The 25,782-nt window shown below is 42.5% G+C and overlaps 3 protein-coding genes across 7 annotated transcripts in view; all 3 read left to right on the top strand.

Moving 5' to 3' along the window:
• kaznb (kazrin, periplakin interacting protein b) overlaps window positions 1-10,422 on the top strand; it is a 102,643-nt gene extending 92,221 nt beyond the window's left edge. For 3 of the 4 annotated variants that reach the window (XM_086199649.1, XM_086199648.1, XM_086199650.1), the window contains 12 exons: window positions 220-356; window positions 669-839; window positions 2,460-2,640; window positions 2,795-2,928; window positions 3,926-4,049; window positions 6,504-6,694; window positions 6,781-6,899; window positions 6,983-7,214; window positions 7,441-7,542; window positions 7,896-8,062; window positions 8,166-8,262; window positions 8,752-10,422. In XM_086199649.1, coding sequence (XP_086055775.1) covers window positions 220-356; window positions 669-839; window positions 2,460-2,640; window positions 2,795-2,928; window positions 3,926-4,049; window positions 6,504-6,694; window positions 6,781-6,899; window positions 6,983-7,214; window positions 7,441-7,542; window positions 7,896-8,062; window positions 8,166-8,262; window positions 8,752-8,913 — 1,817 coding nt within the window. In that variant the 3' untranslated portion in view covers window positions 8,914-10,422. Of the gene's footprint in view, window positions 1-219; window positions 357-668; window positions 840-2,459; window positions 2,641-2,794; window positions 2,929-3,925; window positions 4,050-6,503; window positions 6,695-6,780; window positions 6,900-6,982; window positions 7,215-7,440; window positions 7,543-7,895; window positions 8,063-8,165; window positions 8,263-8,751 lie in introns of those variants that run through there. The other variant, XM_086199651.1, reaches the window with a different exon arrangement.
• A 718-nt stretch (window positions 10,423-11,140) lies between these two features.
• tmem51b (transmembrane protein 51b) lies at window positions 11,141-17,222 on the top strand. 2 transcript variants are annotated; one of them, XM_086199642.1, is made up of 4 exons: window positions 11,141-11,208; window positions 11,315-11,454; window positions 14,425-14,881; window positions 15,816-17,222. In XM_086199642.1, exons 3-4 carry the CDS (start codon window positions 14,439-14,441, stop codon window positions 16,267-16,269), a joined length of 897 nt encoding a protein of 298 aa, XP_086055768.1. In that variant the 5' UTR covers window positions 11,141-11,208; window positions 11,315-11,454; window positions 14,425-14,438; the 3' UTR covers window positions 16,270-17,222. The 2 variants fall into 2 exon arrangements, with proteins under 2 accessions (XP_086055768.1, XP_086055767.1); XM_086199641.1 differs by having other exon boundaries at window positions 11,153-11,454.
• A 948-nt stretch (window positions 17,223-18,170) lies between these two features.
• skib (SKI proto-oncogene b) overlaps window positions 18,171-25,782 on the top strand; it is a 32,544-nt gene continuing 24,932 nt past the window's right edge. Inside the window, exon 1 of the mRNA XM_086199626.1 lies at window positions 18,171-19,465. Coding sequence (XP_086055752.1) covers window positions 18,572-19,465 — 894 coding nt within the window. The 5' untranslated portion in view covers window positions 18,171-18,571. The remainder of the gene's footprint in view (window positions 19,466-25,782) is intronic.

Genomic DNA, 25,782 nt, shown 5'->3' with positions numbered 1-25,782 from the left:
CATGAGTGTCACTGTCAACACTTCTGAAATGTTGGTATTATTTTTTTCCCCTCATTAACAGAAGACACAGTGTCACCTAGTGGCTCCCTGCTGCAATTGCAAAGCTTTGTTAACCTCTTTGACATATTCAACTATTTGTCCTGTTTTACTTTTTTTTTTTTTTTTAAAAAGGGGGGAGGGTTTTGGTGACCTACAGGCTGCTTGTTTGTCTGTGCGCAGCTATGAAAGCTGACCGCAAGCGTCTAAAAGTGGAGAAGGGAGACTTGGTGAGTCAGATGCAGCAACTCTACACAACACTGGAGAGCAGAGAAGACCAGCTCCGAGAATTCATACGCAACTACGACCAGCACCGAAAGGTAACATGAACCCAGTTACCACGTAGAAGGTTGTTGCAAATGTATTATTGGTGTATGTATGTCATCTGACATTTAGAAAGAATGTTTAATGGCATATGGAAACAGTGATACAAGCTGATGAATTATCACATCATTTTTGTATATTTTTAAAAAAATTTTAATATCCAACCCATACCTATCCAGCTTCCTTCATGCTGTCATCTCAGGCAGCTTTTAAAAGAAACGTCCGTCATCTACTTTGTGTCTCAAACTTGGACCTCGGCTGATAATTTGAAGTGAGAACAGAGAAGTCACCTATTGTGTGTTCCTCAGGAAAGTGAGGATGCAGTGAAGGCCCTGGCGAAGGAGAAGGACATGCTGGAGAGAGAGAAGTGGGACCTGAGGAGGCAGACCAAAGAAGCCACTGAGCAGGCCAACATCCTGCGTTCTCAGATGGACATGAAGGAGAACAGGATCAAAGAACTGGAGGCCGAGCTCACCATGGTGAGTCACACTGTACAATTGTGTCACTTATTATCTGGTATGTGTGACAAACAATCCTGTTTATGTATTCATATCAGCTTGAACACATGCAGAAAGCTCCTCGGCTATATATATCCCCTTCCTGTCACTCTTTGATAGCAATAATTCTTTCTTCAAGCCTTCTTCTCTGTGTCGTTCCCTCAGAGGTACAGGCGTCAGTCTGAAAGTGACATTAATCTTTCTCCTCCCTCAGCAAGTCACAACCACCCACAGATCCTCATATCAAGCTGCATCACAGATCATATTTGTTGGCACGTCAGTGGCAGAGCAGCATCACTGTCAAACAAAATACCTTCTCTTTTCTTCTCTTTTCTTCTCTTCTCTTCTCTTCTCTTCTCTTTTCTCTTCTCTTCTCTTCTCCTCTCCTCTCTTCTCCCTGCAATTAATGAAAGGTTTATTTTTCAGTTTGTCATTTCTGTTTGAAGTGCAAGATGAAATGATGTGATGATGAGAGAAGCAACAGTTTCCCATCCATCCATTTTTTTCTACCACTTATCCTGTTAAGGGTCACGGGGGGGGGGGGGGTGGAGCCTATCCCAGTAGCCTTCGGGTGAGAGGCGGGGTTCACCCTGGACAGGTCACCAGTCCATCACAGGGCCAACACATATAGACAGACAACCATTCACACTCACAGTCACACCTACGGTCAATTTAGAGTATCAATCAGCCTCATCCCCTCTTGATGTCTTTGGACTGTGGGAGGAAGCTGGAGAACCAGAGAGAACCCACACAGGAACAGGGAGAACATAGAGACTCCATACAGAAAGACCCCGTGCTGGAGCCGGGGCTCGAACCCAGAACCTTCTTGCTGTGAGGGGACAGTGCTGACCACTGCATCACCGTGCCGCCAAACAGATTCCCACTTAAGTCTTTTACTTTCTTAGAAAAATGCAACAATCTGTAACAAAATCCATTTCAACTATTTTCCCCCCCTGTGAAATGGAAGATCTGTAAATGATGAAAATGATCAAGACAACCAGAGACTTCAATAACTTAAAGCTATAGTTTAGCTTTTGTCTCCATCTTCTGGCAGTGACATTTACTACAGTCGGTTGGCAGGTGCTTCTGTCACTGTATCCCACTGTGGCTGTGTAACAATGAATGAACTGTTTTTAACATCCCATAACCCCTGCAAAATGACTCATTTCACGATTAGAATTAGATCCATTTGGTCTGATAACAAACTGTAATAGAGCTGCATAATTACATTATTCATCCACCTTCGAGTTAGCAGTTGGCTAAGCGGCAGTAGCCAGCTGAGTAAGTCTCTATGTTGCTCATGCAGCAGGCTCAGTATCCATCCTCCCAGCCCCACAGACACAAACTCCAAGAGATTTACCTTGCTGCAATTAACTTAATGTACAGTGTACTGGGTGGGAAGTTGAATGTAAGTGATGTTCATTTCTATGTAAAAGTGCAGCTTTATAGCTTGAACAGTTTATTTTTTCTTCACAGAAAGAATGACTGAATGAGGAGGAGAAGGTTTGGTAGTTTAAATGTTGATGTGTGGTCCTGCTGCTGAAACTCACCTCGATAGCTTCAGTCCATTTCTCTGCTGTCTGTCTGTCATGTGTGTACCAGGCTAAGCAGTCTCTGGCCACCCTCACTAAGGATGTGCCGAAGCGCCATTCTCTGGCAATGCCCACAGAGCCTGTGGTGAATGGCAGCCAGGAGTGGGTGATGCAGGCTGACCTGCCACTGACTGCAGCTATCCGTCAAAGCCAACAAACTCTGTACCACGGACACAGCACGGACAGACAAGGTAGGTCCGCTTCTTCATCCCGCCTGTCAGTCTGTGTGCTGCTTGGTGTTACGTTTACAAACTCAACGTACTAATAAATGGGTTTCTGAAGGTTTTCTCGTACTAACTGAGGGAATGTTTCAATGTGGGTGAATATCTGTGTGTCACTTCCAAGCTGTGGTCAGGATCAGCCCCTGCCATTCTCGCCAGCCCTCAGTCATCTCGGATGCTTCGGCGGCAGATGGGGACCGCTCCTCCACACCCAGTGACATCAACTCACCTCGTCATCGGACTCACTCCCTCTGTAATGTAAGAGCTGCCTGGCCCCCTCGACCAAGTAATCAACCCTCCACAATTTTCTAAAAGTACCCCCACACCCCGCCCTCCTCTCCTGCATGTGTCTGACCTCTGTGCTGCTGGCTTGCTGGGTGTTCTCCTTCCTGTTTGGTGGTGGTGTTGCTGCTGCTATTCTGACATAAACTCACTTCACAGCAACAGTTTTACACTTTAGGAGACTGTTGCTTTCTTTCCAAGAATGACATAAGGAGACTGATATTACTTGCAGGTATCTGTTTGTGGTGCGATTCACAAGTTTGCTAACCATCTACAAGTCTGCTTCATCTTGTAATTCCTCTTTGAGGCGATAATGAGTCACTGTAGCACGAAAAAGCAGGGGCCCTGAGCTCCCACCGGATGTCTGAGTGCCTCTCCACATCTCTGCACCTAAGCCAAGTCAACTTTGGAGCCATTTATTACACTTTTATATGCTGATTGATTCTTTTAGTCACTACCCAAAGCTTGTGAAGCCAAATCGAATGGTAAACTGTGAGCTCAGTTCAATGCTGTTTGCTGCAGAGTTTCTAGGCCACTATACCAAAGGCCAGAAAAGTGTAGCCGGAGTCACACCATCACACAACCACAGCGGCCCCTGATTGTGTCTGAAACCAGCCCTTTACGTTATCAGCAAGCAGAGTCCAAGATGTCACTCGGCAGGACATCTATCACACAGATTCCCCTATAGTTGTTTTTTTTCCACACTTTGATTTTTGCAGGAATTACACCATCACACCCTCTGTGTTAGGAGGTAGAATTTTGCACAGAGCCGGTCAAGCAGTTTTCAATCCTTAAAGTAAGCGAGGCTAATCGAAGGCCCATGATAGCTTCGCATTTCCAGACATAAGAGTTCCGTTGATGTAGTCATCAAGATCTTGGCAAGAAAGCAAGTATTCCCTTAATATCAAACCACTGCTAAAAATTGGATATGTGAGGACTAACCCAAGGTTTCTGTCTCTCTTGTCTGCTTCAGTCCATGGAGGACTTGGAGGACCAGAAGCGTAAGAAGAAGAAGGAGAAGATGACTCTGGGATCTCTGTCACGGGTGTTTGCTCGGGGGAAGCAGCGCAAGTCACTGGACCCCGGCCTGTTTGATGGTACAGCCACACCTGATTATTACATAGAGGAGGATGCCGACTGGTGATGCTGAAAGAGTGTGTGTGCGTGTGTGTGTGTGGGTGTGTGTGTGGTTGTGCATTTGTGTGTGTGTGTTTGTGTGTGTGTGTGTGTTTTAATGTTTAAATACATGGGGATATCCAGATGGCTTTAACTGTGTGTACAGTATGTGCGCGATTGTTCTTTTTTGTGTGTGCGTGGGGGTGAATTTGAAAAGAAAAGCCTAAAAGAGACTGCTATTCCCATAAATGTACAGTATATCAGCCACAAATTGTATGTTTGTAAATTATATATATATTTATAGATGTACATGTATGCATATGTATATATATGTTTACATGCGTATAAATATATACATGGGGTTATTATCATGTGTAGACATGTTTATGCTGTATTATCTTCAAAATGTCTCAATGTTTTATGTTTTTTTTAATAACTGGAGACTTGAAGGACTGCTGTTCATGTGTAAATAGGAGTTATTGTGAAACTATAGATATCTATGCTATTCATAATAGCCCATGAGTACAGAGATGTTGTGAAACTAGTGTTTTTACTGTCAATGTCATTTGGCTTTTGTTACATTACAGTTACTTTTTAACAGGCTTTTCTTAAGAGATTCTACGTTTCTTCTTATCCCTTAATCTTGCGTCGCCCATTTCACGTTGTGAAAGCGGAGACATCACCTGATTGGCTTTAGGAGGAATTGATCTTTTTGAACTCAAATAAATTCTCTTGTTTTAGATTGATTCTTGGTATGACAGAACAGACACTTGTTGGATTCTGCTCGTGACATCGAGTAATAGACGAATTTTCTATTTCATAGGTTATGAATTGCTGCTGTTGTGGTTTTTTTCTTTTTAAAATGCTGATAATACCATATCACAGTAGGAATCATTTTACGATGGCAAACAAGTGTTTTAAGTCTTAAAAAAGTGGAATTGCACTGACTAAAACGAACTAGCATCTTAGCATTTTTCACCTCTGACTCATTTTTTACTGAGCTCTCCTAACGTGCCATTATGAGACGAAGGAATGTGCATTTAACACCTGCATGATCCCCTGTGTTGCTTTGGTTAGCTGTCCATTCATTTCCAATCAAATTAATAATATCCACGATCCTCCGTTGCCTTGTCCTTTGACCAAGTTCTCTCTCCTTGCATTATGAATGCACGTTTCCCTCCCTTTTTTATTTTTTTCTCTCTCGTTGCTTGTTTTTTTTGCCTCGTGTAGAAATCCCTCCTCAGTTCTTGCAAATGTGGCTCTAATAACCCTCTGCTTTGTAATTTAGGAGATGTTGAATAAAAGATTAAATCTATTGAAGTATTTTATTTAAAAATAAGAGGTAACTTCAAATATTTATCTGCCGCAGCTGTTGCGGCCAGACGTTGAGGAAATTTTGCCATTTTCAAAATGAATATAATTGAAATGAAATCTTATTTTAAAAATAAAACTAGTACATGACTACACACTATGTGGCAGTTTTCTGTTCCATGAGTAATGTCATTTTTGTGTCCCAGTCTTAACGTGTCTTTCCCCCTCTTGCCATTTCGAATGGCCTCTCTCTCCTGCCAGTGAGTAACTCCTCATCTGTGATTACCAGCTGTCTGTTTCTCCACTTTGGGGATTATTCATATCACTCAAGTCCACTGGGAAATTCATATCTTCCAGAGACAGTTTTTTTTTTTTTTTTTTTTTTTTAAAGATGGTGGACTTTGCATGAAGCATTTTTGTCAGCATGTGGGGACGATTCAGGTAAACACAAAGATTTCATCCTGGATTCATTGGTTCAGTATGAATCAGTGTTTTCCTGCGGTTGAGATGGACAGAAAATGGGCCGAAGCATGATGTTTTATGAATAATCCCTGTGTCTCTAATACATTTTCCTAATGGTCTTAAGTCTTCTCATAATCATCAAATTGTTACCGTATTTTAGCACCTTTACTAAACACAATAATGTCGTCTAGTACTGACCTTCACATCACAAATCAGCAGTTCATCAGAAATTCCAACACTTCTTTTGGATCCACTTATTAAGTGTTTTCTGCCCAAAATGTTTTAAGATAGACTTTTTTTTTTTTTGGTTTACTTTAAGAGTAATTTGCCTCATTAGAGAGAAACATATCATGTATCAGATATACATATTTAAATTACAATACAAAGAAAAAAGGATGTGCAGCTCCAGTGTGTTATGTTGGCGCCATCTAGTGGCCATATAATTTTTATTCAGGAGACTGAATTTGATGAATCGAAGCAAACACAAGAAGAACTCTTTTTTTTAACTTGCTATACTGTGACAGGCTGAGGTGTTTTTTTTAATGCTACTACCCTCTGACTTAATGTCAATCAATAGATAAAATTCATTTTTTGATTTCCATATCCCTCTGACCCTGAACTCCTCCTGTATGCTGCACCATAACTTCTCCTGACCAATCCAGACTCTGACAGCCTCACTCAGCAGAGCCTGTCTGATGGCGAGGAGCAGCTGGACCGCCTCCAGCAGGCGGAGCTCACCCGAAATACGTGCATGTCACTGTGGAGGGCAGGTGCGGTCCAGGCCTGGCTGGAGGTTGTCATGGGAATGCCCATGTACATGCGAGCCTGCTCTGAAAATGTTAAAAGTGGAAAGGTACATTTTTATTTTTGCACGAGTGTTTTTAGCAGGTTGGTGTATTCAGGTGCAACTCTTGTATGATATGGATTTCTTCTGTTCAGGTTCTGCTTGGCCTGACGGATGAGGATTTGGAGCTTGGACTAGGTATCAATAACCAGATTCATCGGCGTAAACTAAGACTGGCCATCGAGGACTACAGGAGAGCTGAGGGGGACCAAGGGTGAGCAGCAGTTCACCAAAGAAACCTTGATGAGTACAGATTTTTGGTTTTCGTTAAATTCCCCTGGTGTGTATTTGTCATAGACTGTCAAAAGCATCAGACATGGACCATCACTGGGTTGCGACATCATGGTTGAATGATGTTGGGCTTCCGCAGTACTCTCAAACATTCCAGTCGCAGTTAGTGGACGGACGGGTGCTGAACTCTCTCAGCCGTAGGGACCTGGAGAGATTCCTCAACATCAGTGACCAGTTTCACCAGACCAGTTTACTTCTGGCAATTCAGCTCCTGCAGATGCTCAGCTTTGATAGAGAAGTAAGAAAATAAATCAAATGAAGCATAAACTCAGCTACACTGACAAAAATGTATGGGATTTGTATTCATGCAACTGCAGCACACACAAGCTGCATTAGCTCAGAAGGCCTGACCTTTCTTTTTTTGGTGGCTGCTTCCACTTGAGAGCTTGCATACATATATTTGTGTGTGTGTGTGTGTGTGCGCGCACGCGTGTGTGTGTGTGTGTGTGTGGTTTTTTTTTAAGGCCCTGCAGGCACGACGGGCAAAATGTGAGAACCAAGACCGAGACCCCGTTGTTTGGACATGTCACAGAGTAATGAAGTGGATCCGAGACATAGATCTGGAGGTGGGTGGGAGGTCACACAGATGAGTTTCGGTGACTTCATTAAAAATAATTATAGCTTTGTTGCTTTGTCAGTTATGGAGGGAGGTTAAAAAAAAAAGTCCATATCAACTCTGAGTGTTCATCGTGTTTCTCTGTGGTTGTCAACCTTCAGTGTTCAATAATTATTACCCCAAAGTGATTAATTTGTCTTGTGACTGACACAAAAGAAGTCCCTTCTTCTCCAGAATACAGCTTTTTGATTTTGTTGTTTTTAAGTTTTAGCGCCACAGTTATACAAGGATTTCGGCAGGATCAAGTGACAGTGATGCATAGCTGAAACAGGTACATGTTTTGCTCCTGTGTTGTGCTGTCAGGAGTTTGCAGACAATCTTCAGGGTAAAGGGATTCATGGAGCCGTGATGGCTCTGGACCCGTCCTTCGACACCGAGGCCATGGCCAAGGCTCTGGGGATCCCCAACAACAAACACATGCTGCATCGGCACCTCTACGAAGAGATGAAATCCTTTTCCATCACTCACAGGTGTTTTATCTGGCACTGTTTTATATATAAACATAACATCTTTCAAATACCGAAAAATAAACTTCAAGTGAGAAATCTATGAATGTATTTTGTGACGCTGCAGCAACACAGGACAGGACAGTGAAGTGACTGGTTCCTCCTCCCCTGTGGCTGTCAACCGCTTTGCTGAGGAGAGGGTGTCTATGAGAAGATCGGCGAAGGTATCGTTTCACCTTCATGACACCAGAACATTTTAGATGATTCGTGTGATAAAGAGCTGCTGTACACGATGAAAAACACATGCAGTCAAATCCCCTGATTTCCTGTAACTGATTAGTAAAATATATTTGTGAAATTATTTTTTGAAATGTATCATCACTCCAATTTGAGTAATGCATCTATTTTTTCCAATTATATCATCTGTTTAAAAGTACATTTAATTTATGTGTAACAGTTACGTATGGTCGTCTTTTAACATTGATTGTGAATTCCAAATTCAGAAGATGTAATGAAGACTTTAGACTACTTTATTTTGAAGGGAAATCCAACTGAAATTGGATTTGTTCAACGAGCTCTACTGTAATAATTGTGTTTTATGGGATTTTTGTATGTAAACATTGATGAAAGGTGTCACTTTTGAGAAAAAAAAATCTGTGTTAGGGTTAAGTCTTAATGGAAACATTATATATGATGTTTTTGCATTTCTCCAGAGCCCACTGAGGTTTCGTGCAAGCAGCCACTCTGTGGAGCGAAGTCTGGGCTTCCATGGCAGCTGTGGCTCTCTGCCGCGCGAGGCCAGAGTTCAGGCTGTGCCCCGGGCTAAAGGCAGCCCCCTGCACACCTACAAGAATGTGGAAATCACTAACGTCTGAGCCGCTTTCAGCCATCAAGATCGCTCACATTGCTAAGATTGTTTACACTGATATCGTATTATATTTGTTTACTCCTGAGAGAGACTCAGCACTGGACTGTGAAAAGGTCTGAGAGGGAAATACCACTTAATGAGAACAAATATTATTATATTAGGACACACTACATTAAAAAAACAACTGAATATTTTTGCTGTTGTAAATAAAGTATGTATTCATGGTCTCAAACGTTTAGCTTTTTTGTTTTTTTTTCAAGTAAAAATCTAGATAAGTTTTATATCCTGAGTTTTATGCTATATAAAAACATACAGATATAAGTGGGGAGAAAGCTACAGAATGACTAGAAGTGCACTTGGAGAGTATGTCACTCCTGTTACTCGGAGGATTGTGGTCTTTTTTTGTATAGACGATTACATTTTGTACACAGTTCAAAAAAAAAATCGTTCGTCTCCTCTGTGTGATGTCACTCACGTAGGCCTCTGAACATTCAAGAGAAAACTTGTGTATTTCTCCTCTATCTGATTTGGATCTCCTCCAACATTTAACGGGTTCTTCGTTAGTCAGTGCTCCACCCTTCCACCAAATTTTGTGAAAATCGGTCATGTGTTGTTTTTTTTTTGCGTAACTCCTGTTAGGAATACAGTTGTCAGATGCCTTAAATGGAACAGGTCTCACAGCACCTGCTACACTCCCCTAAAATTTCTGTTGCTGCACACATAAGTGAATAAAGAATGATTGTTCTCGATGAGAAGAAACAAATCCACTGTAACAATATGACGACGCTGTATTCAACTGACGTGTGGAGATGATGTTGCTGTGACAAACCGTAAAAAACAGTCAAGATAAAAAATACAGTTTTGTGAAACATATTTTGCATGCAGAACAATATTTTCATGCATACTGTACTTTTGAAAACATGAACTGGAACCCAATGTCTCATTAGCATTATATCCGTTTTATATGTTCTTAAAACAAACATTATGGTCGAATGTTGTTGTTTTCCAATTATATAATGTGTTTATGTTCTTGTTTATATAGTATGGGCACTACATGGGTGGAAAAAAAGCCAATCCGATAAAGGGAGCGCTGTTATATTTTGTACAAGTTGATCGTCTGTTTAAAGTTGTCTGTTTCTCGCAGCATGAACGCACACATGTAGCTTAGTGAGTCAGCTGGCGTCAATTCAAATAGTGAGAAAACTGGTTTGTCCGCCACTTTCTGGGTGTCGCGGAGTTGCTTCATGAGACGAGACCAGTTCCAACCTCCAGAGACACAAACGGAAGCAGATGAGTGACATCTGTTCTGATCAAAAATTTACCGCACTGACCTTTTTTTTTTTTTATTAAAGGGAAAATTATTGTTTACTGTGACATGATGAAAGGCTTGTTTCTCAGAACAAATGCATTAAAATTCCGTGTTAACAAATTAAGGATTTCGGATCCACTGGTGCATATGTTTGTTGAGTGTATCTCGAGTGTACAGCACTGTGATATTTTAGAAATACACACTTTTACCAAACCTTTCATGAGATTGTCGTCGACTTTGTTATGATGCATGTTTGAGTTGGAAGACGTTTCATTAGAAATGTGTTACTGTTTTCTGATTGTTTCTTGATACACTACTTGTCTGTTTTCCAAATCATCATCTTCGAATGCAGAATGAGCAGCCATCTGTGTCTTAATAACGGTCCACAAAACCATCATGGTGGCTTTACTATCTCGTATGGAAAACATTTATTTCCCTTTTTTTCCCTCCAAATAATAACACAGTCAAAATAATAAAAGAGTGAGCAAATGACAGGAATGGGGCTTTGGAAATTTGGTTGACGTATAGAAACCCTCATCCTCCGCTGGCATCTGTACACATCATCTGTGTCACAAAAACTTTGAAGGGACCACAGATGTCATAATGAGGGCTCTCTATGGGTAGATTTGAATAAAATACGATTAACCTCTATAATTTGACTGAATATACCATCAGTATTTTGTCATATATTGTGAGAACTTTAGAATAAATCACAAAATCTTAAGTTAATATCAAGGCTTTATTTGCAAAATAAATGATAAAAGGCATTTTTGAAAGTGCCACATACAGTACATAACTGCACGAAATATTTGATTATTGAATGATTTAAAACTCGTTTGTTATCAGCCATGTCACAGGTGTAACATCAGAAATGATCGTTATTTATTGGCGGTATGTCCAGCCGGATGTCCTCTCACCTGGGAGTGCTCCCTCAGCTGGACGGGTGGCGCTAGGACCCAGAGGAAACCCGCTCACAGACGCTCTTCACGATTAGTAGGGAGGTTTCATTTCGGCTGGAGTTTGGACTAAGTTCCTGTCAACTAAGTTGTCACCAGTTGTAAACAATTGCACTTATTTATTTTTTAATTTATTTTGAAAGAGAACTCTGCGCGGAACTCTGCTGCTGCGTCTGTCCGTTTCCTCCAAATGTGTGTCGGAGCTTCCTGAAAACACCTGAGTGATCCAGGTAACTCACCGATGAAGAGGGAAGTCCCGGCTGCTGCAGTGCGCGGTGATAAGGTAAAGGCCTCTCACCTTCATCATGGCGGATCGGGACCGTGGAGCTCATGTGGGTTGTAATTCTATAGGAGTTAAAGAAAAGTTTGAATTTAGCTGCCTGGAGTTCAGATCCTGGCCCTCCCTCTGAGGTCCCTCCCTACTTGACTTTACACACAACGAGGCGGAAGACTGAAGGACACACACACACGCTCACACACACACACACGCACGCACGCACGCACGCACACTGCAGCAGTATACATTTCTAATAATCCTGTATGTGGAGCAGGACTCACTCCTGCGGCCCGACCTGCAGGCTCATAGATGTAAATGTGTGGCAGGTCCTTGATGGAGACGTTCCATGTTTTCCTAGAAGCGGACAGGTGACTCACGCTGTCATGCCCTCACCTTCATCACCTTCATCACCATATTGAAGCCTTGATGATGATGATGATGATGATTCACATCTTGAGTCAAACTCATTAACTAATCGTTTTGTATTTTTTGTTTCCATTTTTGTCGTTTATGATTGAGAATGCAGTAATTGTTGGATCCTGGACTCCTGGATGGGCAAAAGAAGCGTTTTCAACATCTCTTTCATTCTGGAAAACTGATGTGCATTTTTTGTTGTTGTTTGGTTTTGTTTTTCAAAATTTCATGGCGCATAGATTAAATCAATTCATCCTCAATTCATCTTGAAATAATTGGGTATTAATTGAGAATGAAAGACTAGTCTTTCTACTAATTGGGTATTAATTGAGAATGAAAGACTAGTCTTTCTACTAATTGGGTATTAATTGAGAATGAAAGACGAGTCAGTTGCATTTAAAAACAATTTAATTTATTTTCTTCAGAAGGGAGGGAAGGGAAAGAATGTAGTCTTTGAAGTACTTTTTAAATTATGTTTGACTTGTGTTTATGATATTGTCAGATTTCATCTTCTTCATCATGATTATAGATTGGTCAGAACTGAACCTAGTGAGCAAACCCTGATACGGTATATTGTGTTTTAGCAGAGGTTTGCATGACCATAAATCACATTTCTAGAAAGCAAACTTAACTAAAATAGCTGCTGGCTATGACATATCCAGAAAAACACCCACCAGTGGCCTCGAAGAGTTTTGAAGCTCCAGGATCAACAGTTTGATCCAGACCGCCTCCACTTGTTCATGCTAATATCGCCCATATTTCTACTAAATTTCAGCAAAATCCTTGCATTTGTGTTTGAGATACCCAAACAAGCCCAGATCACATGACCTCCTTAGTCTCTTTGACTAATTATCATAATGAGCCTGAACCATATTGAAGCTCCAGCATCTTCCAACTGACACCACGTTGTTTACATAACAGCGGGGTAGATGCAGGACGACGTCTCAGCCAGACGGAAAACTACAGACGATAGACTGACAAAGTCTAACAAAATTGGTCCTCTGCAGTCTGTTTCTACCCAGGTTGATGTACCGTTGCCACCACGACGGTACAAAGACCGCTTGTCCAACACCTTCTCTATGAATGAAGCACTTAATGAACACCACAGCACAACTTCATCATTGTTCCAGGCCAGGTGTTGACCAGATGTGGTTCTTTTATAGCCACAGTGTACTGCTTCCATTTTTTCTTTTCTTTTCTTTTCTTCTTTTTTTTTTAACAAATGGATACTTCCTGCAGGATGTCATTATGTGATCATTTTACCAAATACTTTCCCTAGTGTATATATTTCCGATCCGGCATTGGTAATGTTTTATTGTAATGGTCAGAGGTCGAGACTCAAAGTTGTGTTTTATTCCCTTGTCCAGGCGAAATAGTTGAAAGTTTATTTGTCATGGCTGTAAAAGCAGATTCTAATGGAGCAAGCGACGGTTAAACCCTCAGTTTACAGCAGATCCGTGCAGCATCACGAGTCCAGCGAGTGTTTGTTTTACACGATGACAGGCTAGGAAGGTTGGCGTCTGCTTCCACCCACACACGGATGCACTCACAGTTAAAATAACTCTATGTTCATCTACTACCATTTACATTTTTGAGTCACTTCATTCTTTGACTGTGAGTCAGTGCTCTCAAGGATACCGTCTACGCTCGTGTTAAGACTTGTGTGGACCCACCGGTTGTCCCTCAGGTGTTATAACCTGTTTACTCGCTGCGCTCATTTTGTCCCAACCCGTTGTCTCGCCTTTCACTGCTGGTGCTAAAAAAGTGCCAGCATGTTGTTGTTTTAATGCAGTTTTACCATGATGCTGTCAGGATACACAGAATTAGAAATGTGAGCATGTTGTAACAGAAACATCCACATTTCTTAATCTACTGTAAACGCTGAGTCAGGTTGTAAAACTAAGATGATATTTTCCTTTGGGGTCTAATAAATCAACATACTTTCGATGTAGTTGTTTTTTGTTTTTTTTTAATTGCTTCCATATCGAGTGACCTAGGGACTCCAAATGTTTATGTGCTGTTAGTACCCGAATGGAAATGCAAAACACGACCCTTTTTTAAGGCATTTCATTTAATCTTTTATTGCATATGTATATATTCATGCAAAATGTTTTGTTTTTCATATCGTGCAAAATTCCTAAATATTTCAGCGTAAAGTTCCTTGTTTTCTTTTTCAAACCACAAAATTTGTTTTTTTTGTTGTTGTTTCTGTTCCCGCTAACATCCATGACATGAAGGGATTCCAAATCAGCACAGACTATTAGTACTCTACTAGAATTAAAGGCAAACTTGTTTTATTAAACTGCATTGACTTTATAGGAATTCTGTTGCAAAACCCTAACCCTTCCCCTTACTGCAAAATCTGTATTTTGTCTTTTTTCATCAGCTTCCTAATCAAGTGACCAAGGGACTCCAGCGAAACAATGGCTGCAATACATTTTTGTCTACTTTTACCACCAGGGCAATTTTATTATTGTAAATTAATGGCAGCTCCCTGGTTAGACGTTGTTTTGGCTTATTGCTTTATTCTTCTCACTGTATGTTTGCTCATTTGTCTTCCAGTTTGTCCTGCAGGGATGTGTTCCAGTCGGGGTATTTGTGGTGGCAATAACAACAACAACAACAACAACAATGACAGGTCTGCCGGCAGATCTTCCAGCTCCGAGGGCAGTGGTTCAGGAGCCCACTATGCCCTGTGTGCCCTGGGAGTTGGGCTCATCGCTCTGGGTATTGTCATGATTGTGTGGACTGTGATACCCATAGAAGGAGAGACCTCCTCAGGTGGCTCCTCAAATCAGTCAGGGAACTCAACCTCAGAAAACGACAATGATGACGAGGATGACAGGGATAGCTTAAAGTCTTCATCGGTAGCTATGGTCCTGGTTGGGGTCGGGGCAGCTCTGCTGCTTTTGTCCATTTGCCTTGGTGTGAGAAACAAGAGGAGAGCTCGCAACACCAGAAACCAGCCGGCAGCAGGAGTCCCTTTCCTGGACCATGTGGCCGGTGATCAGGCGGAGCCGTGAGTCATGCCTCTTTACTTCTGCATCTCTTGCAAAAACCACAGCGTCAATGACCTGAAAGCAACACAAAAACTCTTCCATCAGAGTAACTCCAGAAATTTAAATATTAAAGAAAAGTATAAAAGACTGTAAATGAAAAGGTTGTGTTGATAATCAGAATTCAGGAGGTAAATGTCCCTTGAAACAGTTCATACCAATCAGCAAAAAATGTGATATGTAGAGCATCCTGAGCTGGACAAGACAGTGACCCAGTATTTCCAGTGTTTTCTAACTGGGATGTGAGTTATAGCACCACCATCTGACTAATTGCAGTCATGTCTCTTCTGAAGCATTTGAACATCATTTCCAATCATTAGACAAAGTTCCCCATCTGTAGTTCATTCCAGCTCAGCAATTTCAGCCCCACCGGAAAACAAATAAGAGCAAAAGCTCATCGGTTCCAACCCTTCAGTGTTTGATATCACAGGAAAGCACATGCCTTCATAAGATGGTAAGATAATGTTACAGGTTACATGAAAAAATCTACAAAACTCATATTAATAGTCAAAATCAGCCACATAGCATTGTAGTGCCAAGACCGACAAACAATGTGCACTACGAGTTACAAAAGAAACCGTTCACTTTTTCAAAGAAAACCCTGCATCAGCATTTCCCCACAAAATGTCTTTTAATCACAGCAAAATAGCACCACGAGGAGTTATGGAACTTTACCAGGTACAGAGGAAGTGATATGCGGGAGGCCATAAAAACTGAAATCCTCAAAAGTCATTAAATGATAAATAAAACACCCAAAATATCAGTTCAGAAATATTGAAGTGTATTTTTAACTCTGCTACTGTTATTTTCCTCTGCCTCCCACTGAGCGTCAGTTTGGGAGGAATCAGAAGCCCTGAAATCAAATTAAATGTGCTTGAACACTTGTTTGAACTCCAGAACCCCAGATCCAACTACATTCAACGTGCCGAGCTACGAGGAGGTCGTTGGCAGTGGTGACTACCCTGTCCGGCAGAGCAACCTTGGCCAGAGCATCTCTCAGCTACCATCCTACGAGGACATCATAGCTGCTGTGGAAAATGAGGGAGCGGAGCCCGCCGCCAACCCCGCCGAGGACTCCCCTCTTAACGATTCCACGCCGTCTCCTGTCCAACCTGCCGCTGAGCCCTCAGCAGAGCACGCCAGTCTCACGTCAAACCCCAGCTTGCCGACCCGCAGCAGCAGCCGGGCCAGCCGTTTACTGCGGCCCCTCCGGGTGAGGAGGATCAAGTCAGACAAACTGCACCTAAAGGACTTTCGCATTCAAATCCGCAGCCCCACGCAGAATCCAGTGACCATTGAACCCATCACACCGCCGCCGCAGTATGAAAACAAGATGCCTGAATTAGGATAGTGCACCCCCCCCCCCATACAGCTAACAAATTTCTCTGCATTAAATACAATGATAGCGTTTCTAACAACCTGTTTTTAAGGTTTGTATTAAGTAGGTCGGGCAGAAACACTTCTAAGATGAGAATATTTGAAGTGAATCTCTTCACCAAAGTTTGCAATATTTATTTTGTTTGACATCAGACCGTCTTTTGCTGGTATTTAATAGTTCATCGACACGTGCAGATATATACAACCTCACGAATGAACTCCGCTATAGTTTTAACACTCCTAGGAATTATTGTTGCTGTATTTTTGATTGGTGGTTGAATGCTGATATATCGATTGTGTGGTGATTCAAGGTGGGAAGAAGGGAAATGAATTCATTGTAAGTGGTTTTGTAAGCACGGCATATGCAACCTTTTCTGTGTGTTGTGAGCTCGATGAAGAAGTGCACTGAGATTTATCGATTCTTAGCAGTTAGTGAATGCTTCTGTTCTTTGCTTTTTAATATCTTGTACTAAACAAACCAGCTTTAGGGAAAATGTCATCTACATGATACGTGAGATGGAACAAAACACTTTGGAACAGTAACGATAAGTAATCGAACTAAATAAATCAACCCTACTTGGATAATCATAACCTGAATGACTGAATATCTTCAGACATATTGGATATTAAGGGATGTGAATACGCTTGTCTTCTTAGTACTTTTATATTTAGATTCTTTATCCATGTTGTGACACATGTAAAAAAAAAAAAAAAAAAAAAAAGTGGCGAATAAATGTTTTTCCATTCCGGTACATTTAAAGTAAAAGTAAAACAGAAACACTTTATCCAGCTCCTCAACTTATTGATTTCCTCATGTTTTTAATTACATGCTGCAACTTTGACAGAGCTGTATTTATTTGATAAAAACGTGTCCTTTTATATTCTGTTAATAAAATCTATTCGTAGATGACGTCCTCTCTTTTTCTTTATGCCTTTTGATTATGATGTAGCGCCCACTGGTGGCTGGAAACGTTAAACACCAAAGTGAGCTGAATTCTGTTAATTTGCTTTTTTTGGTTAGTAAAAACTAATCAAGCAAGTTCGGAGGAAGTAAAACCATTAATGATTATTATGTAAAATCGAGAAATATACTTGATGTGGGGCTTTATGAAGCTGTGAGATCATTTTATGTGCGTGCAGGAGCTTACTAGGAATGCAAAGGATATTAATGAGGGGAAATTAGAACAATATGGAAACATTACGTGTGTGAGTTTGTGTGCGTGTGTGTACCTACAACTTCCTTCATTCTTGTTTTTTTTTATGCGGTATTTAAAACTGATTGTATGATGTTTAAAGAGTCACGATACCGAGGTGCGGTAATGCACAGCACATTTTATAGACAATTATAACTTTTTTAGTCAGACAAAATATTATGTACTTGTATATGTTTGGATCCACTTAAGTCTGTATAGTCGTAGCATTATGTTTCATAAAGGGTTAATATTTTTATTGCATAGAAAATAGGAACTATCGCTGTCAAATTTATGTAACGGAGTATAAAATGTCTTAATATGGAAATGCATTTACCCAAGTAATACAAAGTTTCATATATATGATATATATACGTACAAGTGCAAGACTAAAACCTTTTAAGTACTAATGTTATGTTGTTGTTGTTTTTTTTAAATTGTATTCGCATTATTATTAATTTTCCCAACTCTAAATTCACAAGCTCCACCTTCGCCTCGTTTCGGAAGGATTTTTCTCCCCCCCCCCCCCTTTTTTTTTTTTTTCATGTGCAGCTGCCATGTAGCAGTGGGAGGCACAGCTGGCTGAAGGAAGAGCCAGCCCGGAGAGTCAGTCACATTCCTGGCTGAGATTCAATGACTGAACCAGACACAAACAAACAGAGAGGGCGAGAGAGAGAGAGAGAGAGAGAGAGAGAGAGAGAGAGAGAGAGAGAGTCACACGTTGAGTGAGTGGAGAGACAGACTGAGAGTACGCCAGACTGGGCAGACGAGGCATATTTCGGGCGCACATTATGAGTGCGTAAAACCGCAGCGGCGCATAGAAATAGTACAACCCGGTGATTGTGCGCTGGATTATACGAGTTTTGAGTCAAGAAGTTGTCGAGTTTAATTGGAGCTGCTTGGAGGAACAGCCCTTATGAATTCAGCAGCTTTCAGTTTTCTGAATGGACGCGCTGGGAAGCTTATCCGGTGACATGGAAATGCGAGTTATTGAGCGTGTAGCTGGATGCTGAGCACGCCCTATCCGACAAGTCAATCTCAGCTTTCATTTTGAGTTTTAAACGCTCTTTTCCAACAGGCAACAACATGGAGGTCACGAGCTTTCAGCCTCATCCTGGACTTCAACAAACTCTCAAACAGTTTCATTTAAGCTCCATGCGCTCTCTCGGTGGACCGGCGGCGTTCTCCGCTCGGTGGCACCAGGATTCACTCTTCGCTAAAGATGGGAAATCCGCAGAAATGATGCTCACCCTGCCGGCTCAGACACCCCCGGTAATGTCCGGTCCACTTTTCATTCCGTCCGATCGTTCCACGGAGAGGTGTGAGACAGTCCTGGAGCGAGAGCCCATCTCCTGCTTCGTTGTCGGCGGTGAGAAGCGCTTGTGCCTGCCACAGATACTCAACAGCGTCCTGAGAGATTTCTCCCTGCAGCAGATCAACTCCGTGTGCGACGACCTGCACATCTACTGCTCCAGGTGCACCGCGGACCAGCTGGAGATCCTCAAGGTGGTGGGGATCCTGCCCTTCTCGGCTCCGTCCTGCGGGCTGATCACGCAGACGGATGCTGAGCGCCTCTGCAACGCGCTCATCTACGGCGGTACTTACCCTCCTCACTGCAACAAGGAGTTGGGCGCTCTGGAGTTGGAGCGAACCGAGAGGAGCTTCAAAGTGTACCATGAATGTTTCGGTCGATGTAAGGGTTTGTTCGTGCCTGAACTGTACATCGGCCCGAGTGCTGCCTGCATCCAGTGCATGGACTGTAGACTCATGTTCCCACCGCACAAGTTTGTGGTCCACAGTCACAAGAGACTTGAGAACCGGACGGTGCATTGGGGGTTCGACTCCGCTAACTGGCGGGCCTATGTGCTTTTAGACCCGGACTACAACGGCAAGGAGGAGAAGAGTCACCTGGAGCAGCTTCTTAAAGAGTTAAAGGGAAAATATGATCTGACGGGCAAGCTGTCCAGTAAATCATGCAGAGTAAGTCTGGCCTTTCTCACCCTTCTCTCACTGTCTTTGAAGAATGCCTCATTGTTGTTGTGCTTGCTGGATATTTCAACAGCCCCATGCCTATACCACAGGATCTGGATTAATTAGCATTCATCAGGCTTCAATTCTCTTCTTGAATGGATTGTTTGTCTTTTGTCAGTGTTGCAATAATGCACATCATGTGTCACTAATCATCTTTCTGTCTCCTCCGCTCCTGCTCTGGGGTACTCATGTCAGTAAAAGGTGACAGTGGAACCTCTGACACCGCCAGCATCCTCTATCACCCCCCCCCCCCATCTTCATTATGATAAATGGAGCCCTGATTATATATTTTATTAAAGTGAGGCAGGAGGGGTCCGGTGGAGGAGGGGAAGGGGTTAGGAGTGTAATGAGGTTTGGGATATGGAAATGTGTGTGTGTGTGTGTGTGTGTGTGTGTGTGTGTGTGTGTGTGTGTGTGTGTGTGTGTGTGTGTGTGTGTGTGTGTGTAGGAAAGTGAGAGGGGGGTGTGCCTGATAAGGATAGCCTCAGATGCCAGTGTTTCTTTGGTCCTTGCGTGGGTCAGAGATGTTTAGTATGGACAAAGGGCCAGGAGACGAGGTGGCTGTTCCTCAGTCACAGAGCAGCTGTTGTGTGGGACTCTGCTAATGAGTGGACATCTCTGTATTCATCACCATGGCGCTGGAGCAGGAGCCAGGAGATGTCTCACAGTGGAACCTCAGTATTCGCTTTGTAAAACTGCTTTGGAAAATCTCTTAAATATTTGGTGTCTAAGGAACGACAGGAGGAAGATTGGCAGTGATAGAAAGGAGGAAGCAAATCTACTTTTGCGTTTCAGTTTGGAGACGCTTTAAGGCAGCTCGTACGCATCTGATGTCTATCATGTTTCCCCAAGAATTTCACACACGGTCAAGAAACACATAAAAAAAGTTGTGCACCTGTGGATAATCTTCTAACTTTAGCCAGCAAGCATTGATGTATCACCTGTACATTGTATATTTTCAAATATCCAGCGCTGACAGTCTTTCAGTCTGTGTGATATACACAGAGGCTGAGCATCACTTACAGGACGAGGTGGAGGGGGCAGTGTGTGTTTGCTGTGGTTCACTGTCAGTCGTGTCCCAGTTAGCAGACAGGCCTGCTCCTCGGGGAGCTGCACACCAGCGCTCTTCCATACATCAGCCTGACAGGCCAAGCTGCTGAAAGGCCAGACGGGGGCTCGCAGACCAAGCTTGGCTCGGCTTACCCATAAAACAAAAACTCAATGTTATCAGTCTGCCTCAGCCTCCCTCTGATGTCAGAGTGTTTTATTAATAAGAGAGACTCGAAGGTAGCCTCCTCTGCTGTCTCCGCCGTCTAGACTCCCACCTCACGTACATGGTGCTTGTTGCAGATAAAACACTGCTGACAGTGGAGTGGTGCATCTTTATTTTTTTCAAAGTGGAAGACTTTTGAATTGTTTTTGGAAATATTTAAATGTGATTCTAGACATTTGAATCGATTAGCTGGGAAGATCAGTTTAGAAATACTGCAGCTGCTCACAAAAAGCAGATCAGCGGAGGAGGAGTGAGAGTGTTGAATCGCTGCGTCTGTTTCACATCAAATCCAGCATTTGGTCATTTAGACTGTTGCCTAATGTGCAGATGAGGGAAAATTGCTAAAATGAGGCAGCAGACTCTCTCATTCAGAAGGTGCAGGGTGTGTGAGCCAGGCCTTGACATGTGTTGTCAAAGGGCCATAACCCCTGACCTTTCCCCAAAGACACTGACCCAGCCTTCCCCCATTCTTTTCACACCATCCAATCACATGCCCTTGTGTCCAGTCCACTGACCAGATGGCTGTCTGATAAAGCACAGAGGGATATACAGTGGACCAAATATGACCCTCAAATGCAGCTTGATCTCAGTAAAACATCACCACATTGTGATTTGTATTTACTTTTCATCATTGAATATTACTTTCACGCTGCCAAAAAATATATTACTTTTTCTGGAAGTTTATGAGTTTTGAGTCCAGTTTAAATGGATTCCTACTCTGGGTTGAACCTCACGCATAATTATTTAAATGTTAACTTCTCCTCTGATTAGCATGAAAATCTCTAAGAAAGAAAGAGGATTGGAATTGGCGAAACTGTTTCAACCCCAAAGTCACATACGTCGGAGCATTAACTTTAAAAAAGAAAAAAAGTCATATTCCGAAGAAATGATGTGATCAATCATGTGACTGACTGGAGAGTAAAGGGCAACTCTGGGAAAACTGCATAGACCCTCCTTAATGGAATGGATATTAAAGCTATTCAACTGAGGCCAATTTATGCCATATTTCATCCTATTGTTCTCCTCACTCCAAGAAATTAGCTTCAAACCTGAAGCAGCCAAGTCTAGAGTGTGTTGAAAGGGAAAGGGTTGTTAGATCATGTATTAATGAAAAGCATCACTCTTTGCTTATAAGGTGAAGCATGAACATATATAGCGAGAGAATAGGAGCGTGTTTGCATGCAAACAGCAGAGGGTAATGACTGGATCAACTGTGGAGGCCAGATTGAAATGAGCTCACTGCCGGCACATTTCCATTTCCATCTGTCTGCTGACCTCTAGGAGGCCCTGAACGCTGACATCCTTTTGCTCTGTGATGGGCCATTCAGCCCGCCGACGACCCTGCAAGCAAAGACAGATAACACAGAGTCTCAATTTAGAGTCTGATTTTGCAATGATTTAAAATCAGCAGGCTTTTTATTTCAACAAATTCGTGTTCTCCACTCTTCTCTTGGAAACATCTTCACCGCCCCCTCCTTCCTCATCACCCATAATTCCCAGCTGACCAGCCCCCACAGAGGAGTGGCGCTTGGTCTCTGCAGTGCACGCTGGACAGAGTGTTTGGCCAATGCAAGGACGTTGTGTGTCAAGGCAAAGGGGTGGCAGGAGCTCCCAGGGGTTGTGGCCTCCATTCTCCCAGCGGTGACCCCATGTTAAAAGAGTGTCAGCTGGGGTTCTGTCAAGGGTGATGTGTGCTAAAGACCTGCCGCCTCCTTTGTTTGAGAGCTGGCCTTTCAGAGGCTGTGAAGTGCAGCCATTTCTCTTTGTTAGTGCCTTGTTTCTTTAGGTGGTGTGTGGATAGGTCTGTAACCTCCAGCCTCTCCCAGGGTGGGAAACCCAAGCTGGAGAGCTTGCCATGTCATTGGCTTCCTGGTTGTGTGCCTGCTTGGTGTCTGCATGTCTGATAGTGACAGGAGTGGGTCATTATTTGAGTTGATATCATGTTATTGTGAAAATATCCTGATTCTTATTGTGGTCAGGAACTCAAATACACAAACTTAAACAGCTGGGCTAAAATCACATATTAGAGCTGAAAAGTAGTGGAATTATTTTTTGAAATCGCTAGTGAAATCATTAGTGAAATTAGGGATGCAAGATATTTGTAATGTGCCTTTTTATAGTCAATAATCGTTTTTGCGTCAGTATTTTCAGCAGAAAAAACAAATTTACATGTCATTCATATTTTGTACTTTTTGTACAACACATGTAAAGATTGTGAATTGGACATTTTTTGTACTCACAAACACCGGAAAAGCCCATAAATCACGTATTTATCCCTATATATTTATATATTTAGAGACTTGCGTAACCCGGACCGATGCATTGCTCATCAGAGCCGTCATTTTAAAAATGACCAATATATGCAGTTCTGTGAGTTGCATTCAGGTTCATATCCAGGCTTAAGAATGAAAGAGTTACATAAACATTAGTTTGGTATAAGCCCTCACCAAATTCACGCCATTATAATTTGAATATACGCAACAATTTAAATGTGAATAATGACGCAACAGTGATAATTCCTTCTAAAATTTTGTCTCATATCACAATTATGCTTAAAAAAAAAATCATAACCATGCCTATGTTTTTCAAATTCTTAAGCCCTAAACGTCATCATAAAATTTTTCATAAAATATCCTTATAGAGATACTATGATGACATGCACGAGATTACTGCTGAAGCTTTACAGGACAAGAAGAAAATTTAAAAAAATATATTTTACTCAATCTTCCAAATCTGTTACACTTACAAATTAAAATGGTATGAATTAAACACTAAACATAAAAAAAATGCAAATGCACAGTGAAGAACCCATCAATATACTCTATAAACATACATTGATCTATGTTTGAAATATAAAGAGAAAATAAATAAGGACATAACAGGCATTTTTGCAAAATTAAGAAGGTCAATTTCTATACTAAATAATTTTAAAACACAGGACAATATGTTCTCCTTTTTTTTTAAAACGTCAAGATATATAAGCCTGTATACACTGGGTGTATATTCTGTATGCCTGCATGATTTTTTTTATCATTCCAGGCAAGCAGTGTTTTGCTCCATTCCTCTAAAAGTTGAGGGTGCAGCACAGTGCTAATGTGTGAAAACCCTCTTGTATAACTGGTGGATTGAGGGAGGCGGATGATTAGTGTTGATCAGTGATGATGAGATGAGGGAGGAGATGAGCACTGGCTGTGACTGCAGTCAACAAGCCAGTCGGTCGGTCCGTTAGTGGCAGAACAGATGCCTGTATTGGGTTAGTGTTATTCCACAGTCATCATCAATTTCTCCTCGATCGCCTCCTGATTTCGAGCTCTGTGATTAAGAGTCAGGCCCATCTGGTGCGGAGACAGGAAATCCCAGCATCTGCATCAGACGCTGGCGGAGATACTAAGCTGCTGCAGTCAAAAGGGGGTTTAAACTCTGATAATCCTACATAACTCCTGGAATGCCAAGACCATATCAAGATCTTCTCTGGACAGCGCCTTCCACTCAGACAGACAGTTGCTCTGCATCATCAGCCATCGCCGCTCCTCTCCTCATCCCCTGTCTCAGTCAGAGCATCCTCACAACATATAACCAATTCCTCTGGAATGTTGTATTTAGAGCAGTAGATATATTGCAGATGGAGCAACCAACAGTTCAATTGCACATAACAATTCAAATGTTTTCCTGATGAGACCTCCCAGGCCAAAGGCACCAGCAGGATATTTATCCTCTTAAATATCCTCTCTGTCTCCTCTGACCGGCAGCCGTAAGCTACATACATTTCAGACCACGCTGAAGCTGTGTTAATGGAGCTCCAGCCAGAGCAGAAGTAGGCCCTGCTGGTGCCATATGACAAATCGGCATGCTGCTCTTGCCTACAATCCGCCCACCGACCACCTCCAAAGCTATCAGGAGGATTAGCTCACGCAGCTAAACCAAACAGACTGCTCAGTGTTCAGACAGCATTTGGTCCAAATCTTGTTTGTGCCTCCTGTTTTGATGGCTAGCAGATCACAATCAGAGCCGCTATCAGCTCACTTGCAACTGGTGCAGAGCCAAGTTGCGGTGTGTGTGGAAACAGGAGAATGAATGTTTTAGGGATTTACACGACTCCCTTGCTCTTTAGGATATGCATAATTTATTTTAGGATTAGGGTGGTTTACATTGATGATGAAGTCTCCACCGAGTCCAGAAGGCAGCGTTAGGGAGGAAAGACAGACAGGTGTAGTTTTGTCTTTTGTCTGCTTGCGATATGAAAGCTCAGAGTGTTGTAGTTTGCCTTGTATCCTGGTTTTATATGTTTGTGCGTGTGGGCAGGTGTGCGCCTTAACATTTCGAGGCCTCTGTCAGACTCACACACTCCTAGAAAGGACTTCAGTTGGAGTCTGCTCTGTATGCCTGTGATTGGAGGGCGGCTGTGGTTGCTAAGCAGAGCTGCTCTTCCTGTGCTAAATAAGAACTTTGTGCTCTCTGGCTGGTGGGCTCAAAGAACCACCAGAACACACACACACAAACTCTCTCTCTCACACACATGTACGCACAGACCTCACAGTGCATAGACCTCTTACAGTACAGAGACCTCATCCTCCTCCATTCATCGCCCATCCTCTTTCATTGTGACCTCCACGCTGTGACTCGACGAGTCTCTCCTCCCCCTCCTCCTCCTGCTGCTGCTGCTGCTTTCTCCGACTCAGACCTCCTCCTCCTCCTCCACTCTGCATCACAGTCTCCCACAGGTCAGCACCGTATAAAGCTCCCCTCTCCATCACTGAGACCTCCTTGTCTGACACCTCCTCTGCCCGTGCTATCATTGTTCACCTCCTCCATTTGACACCATCTCGAACCTGTAGGACACACAGACCCATACATAGATACAGGCTCTCCTCCACTGAGATCTCCTCGCGCACTCCCCCTCACACTGCATTATACTTAGATCTCAACCTCCACTCTAGTGAGCACATGCTGCTTCAGTCTGTATTCAGACTGGCCTACATACGCCACACATGTG

Source organism: Aulostomus chinensis, chromosome 3, assembly GCF_037954235.1.
Source record: "Aulostomus chinensis isolate RoL2024-O1b breed Wild chromosome 3, RoL_Achi_v1.0, whole genome shotgun sequence".
In the NCBI taxonomy this organism is placed as follows: Eukaryota; Metazoa; Chordata; class Actinopteri; order Syngnathiformes; family Aulostomidae; genus Aulostomus; species Aulostomus chinensis.
This window is presented reverse-complemented; position numbering and strand designations above follow the sequence as displayed.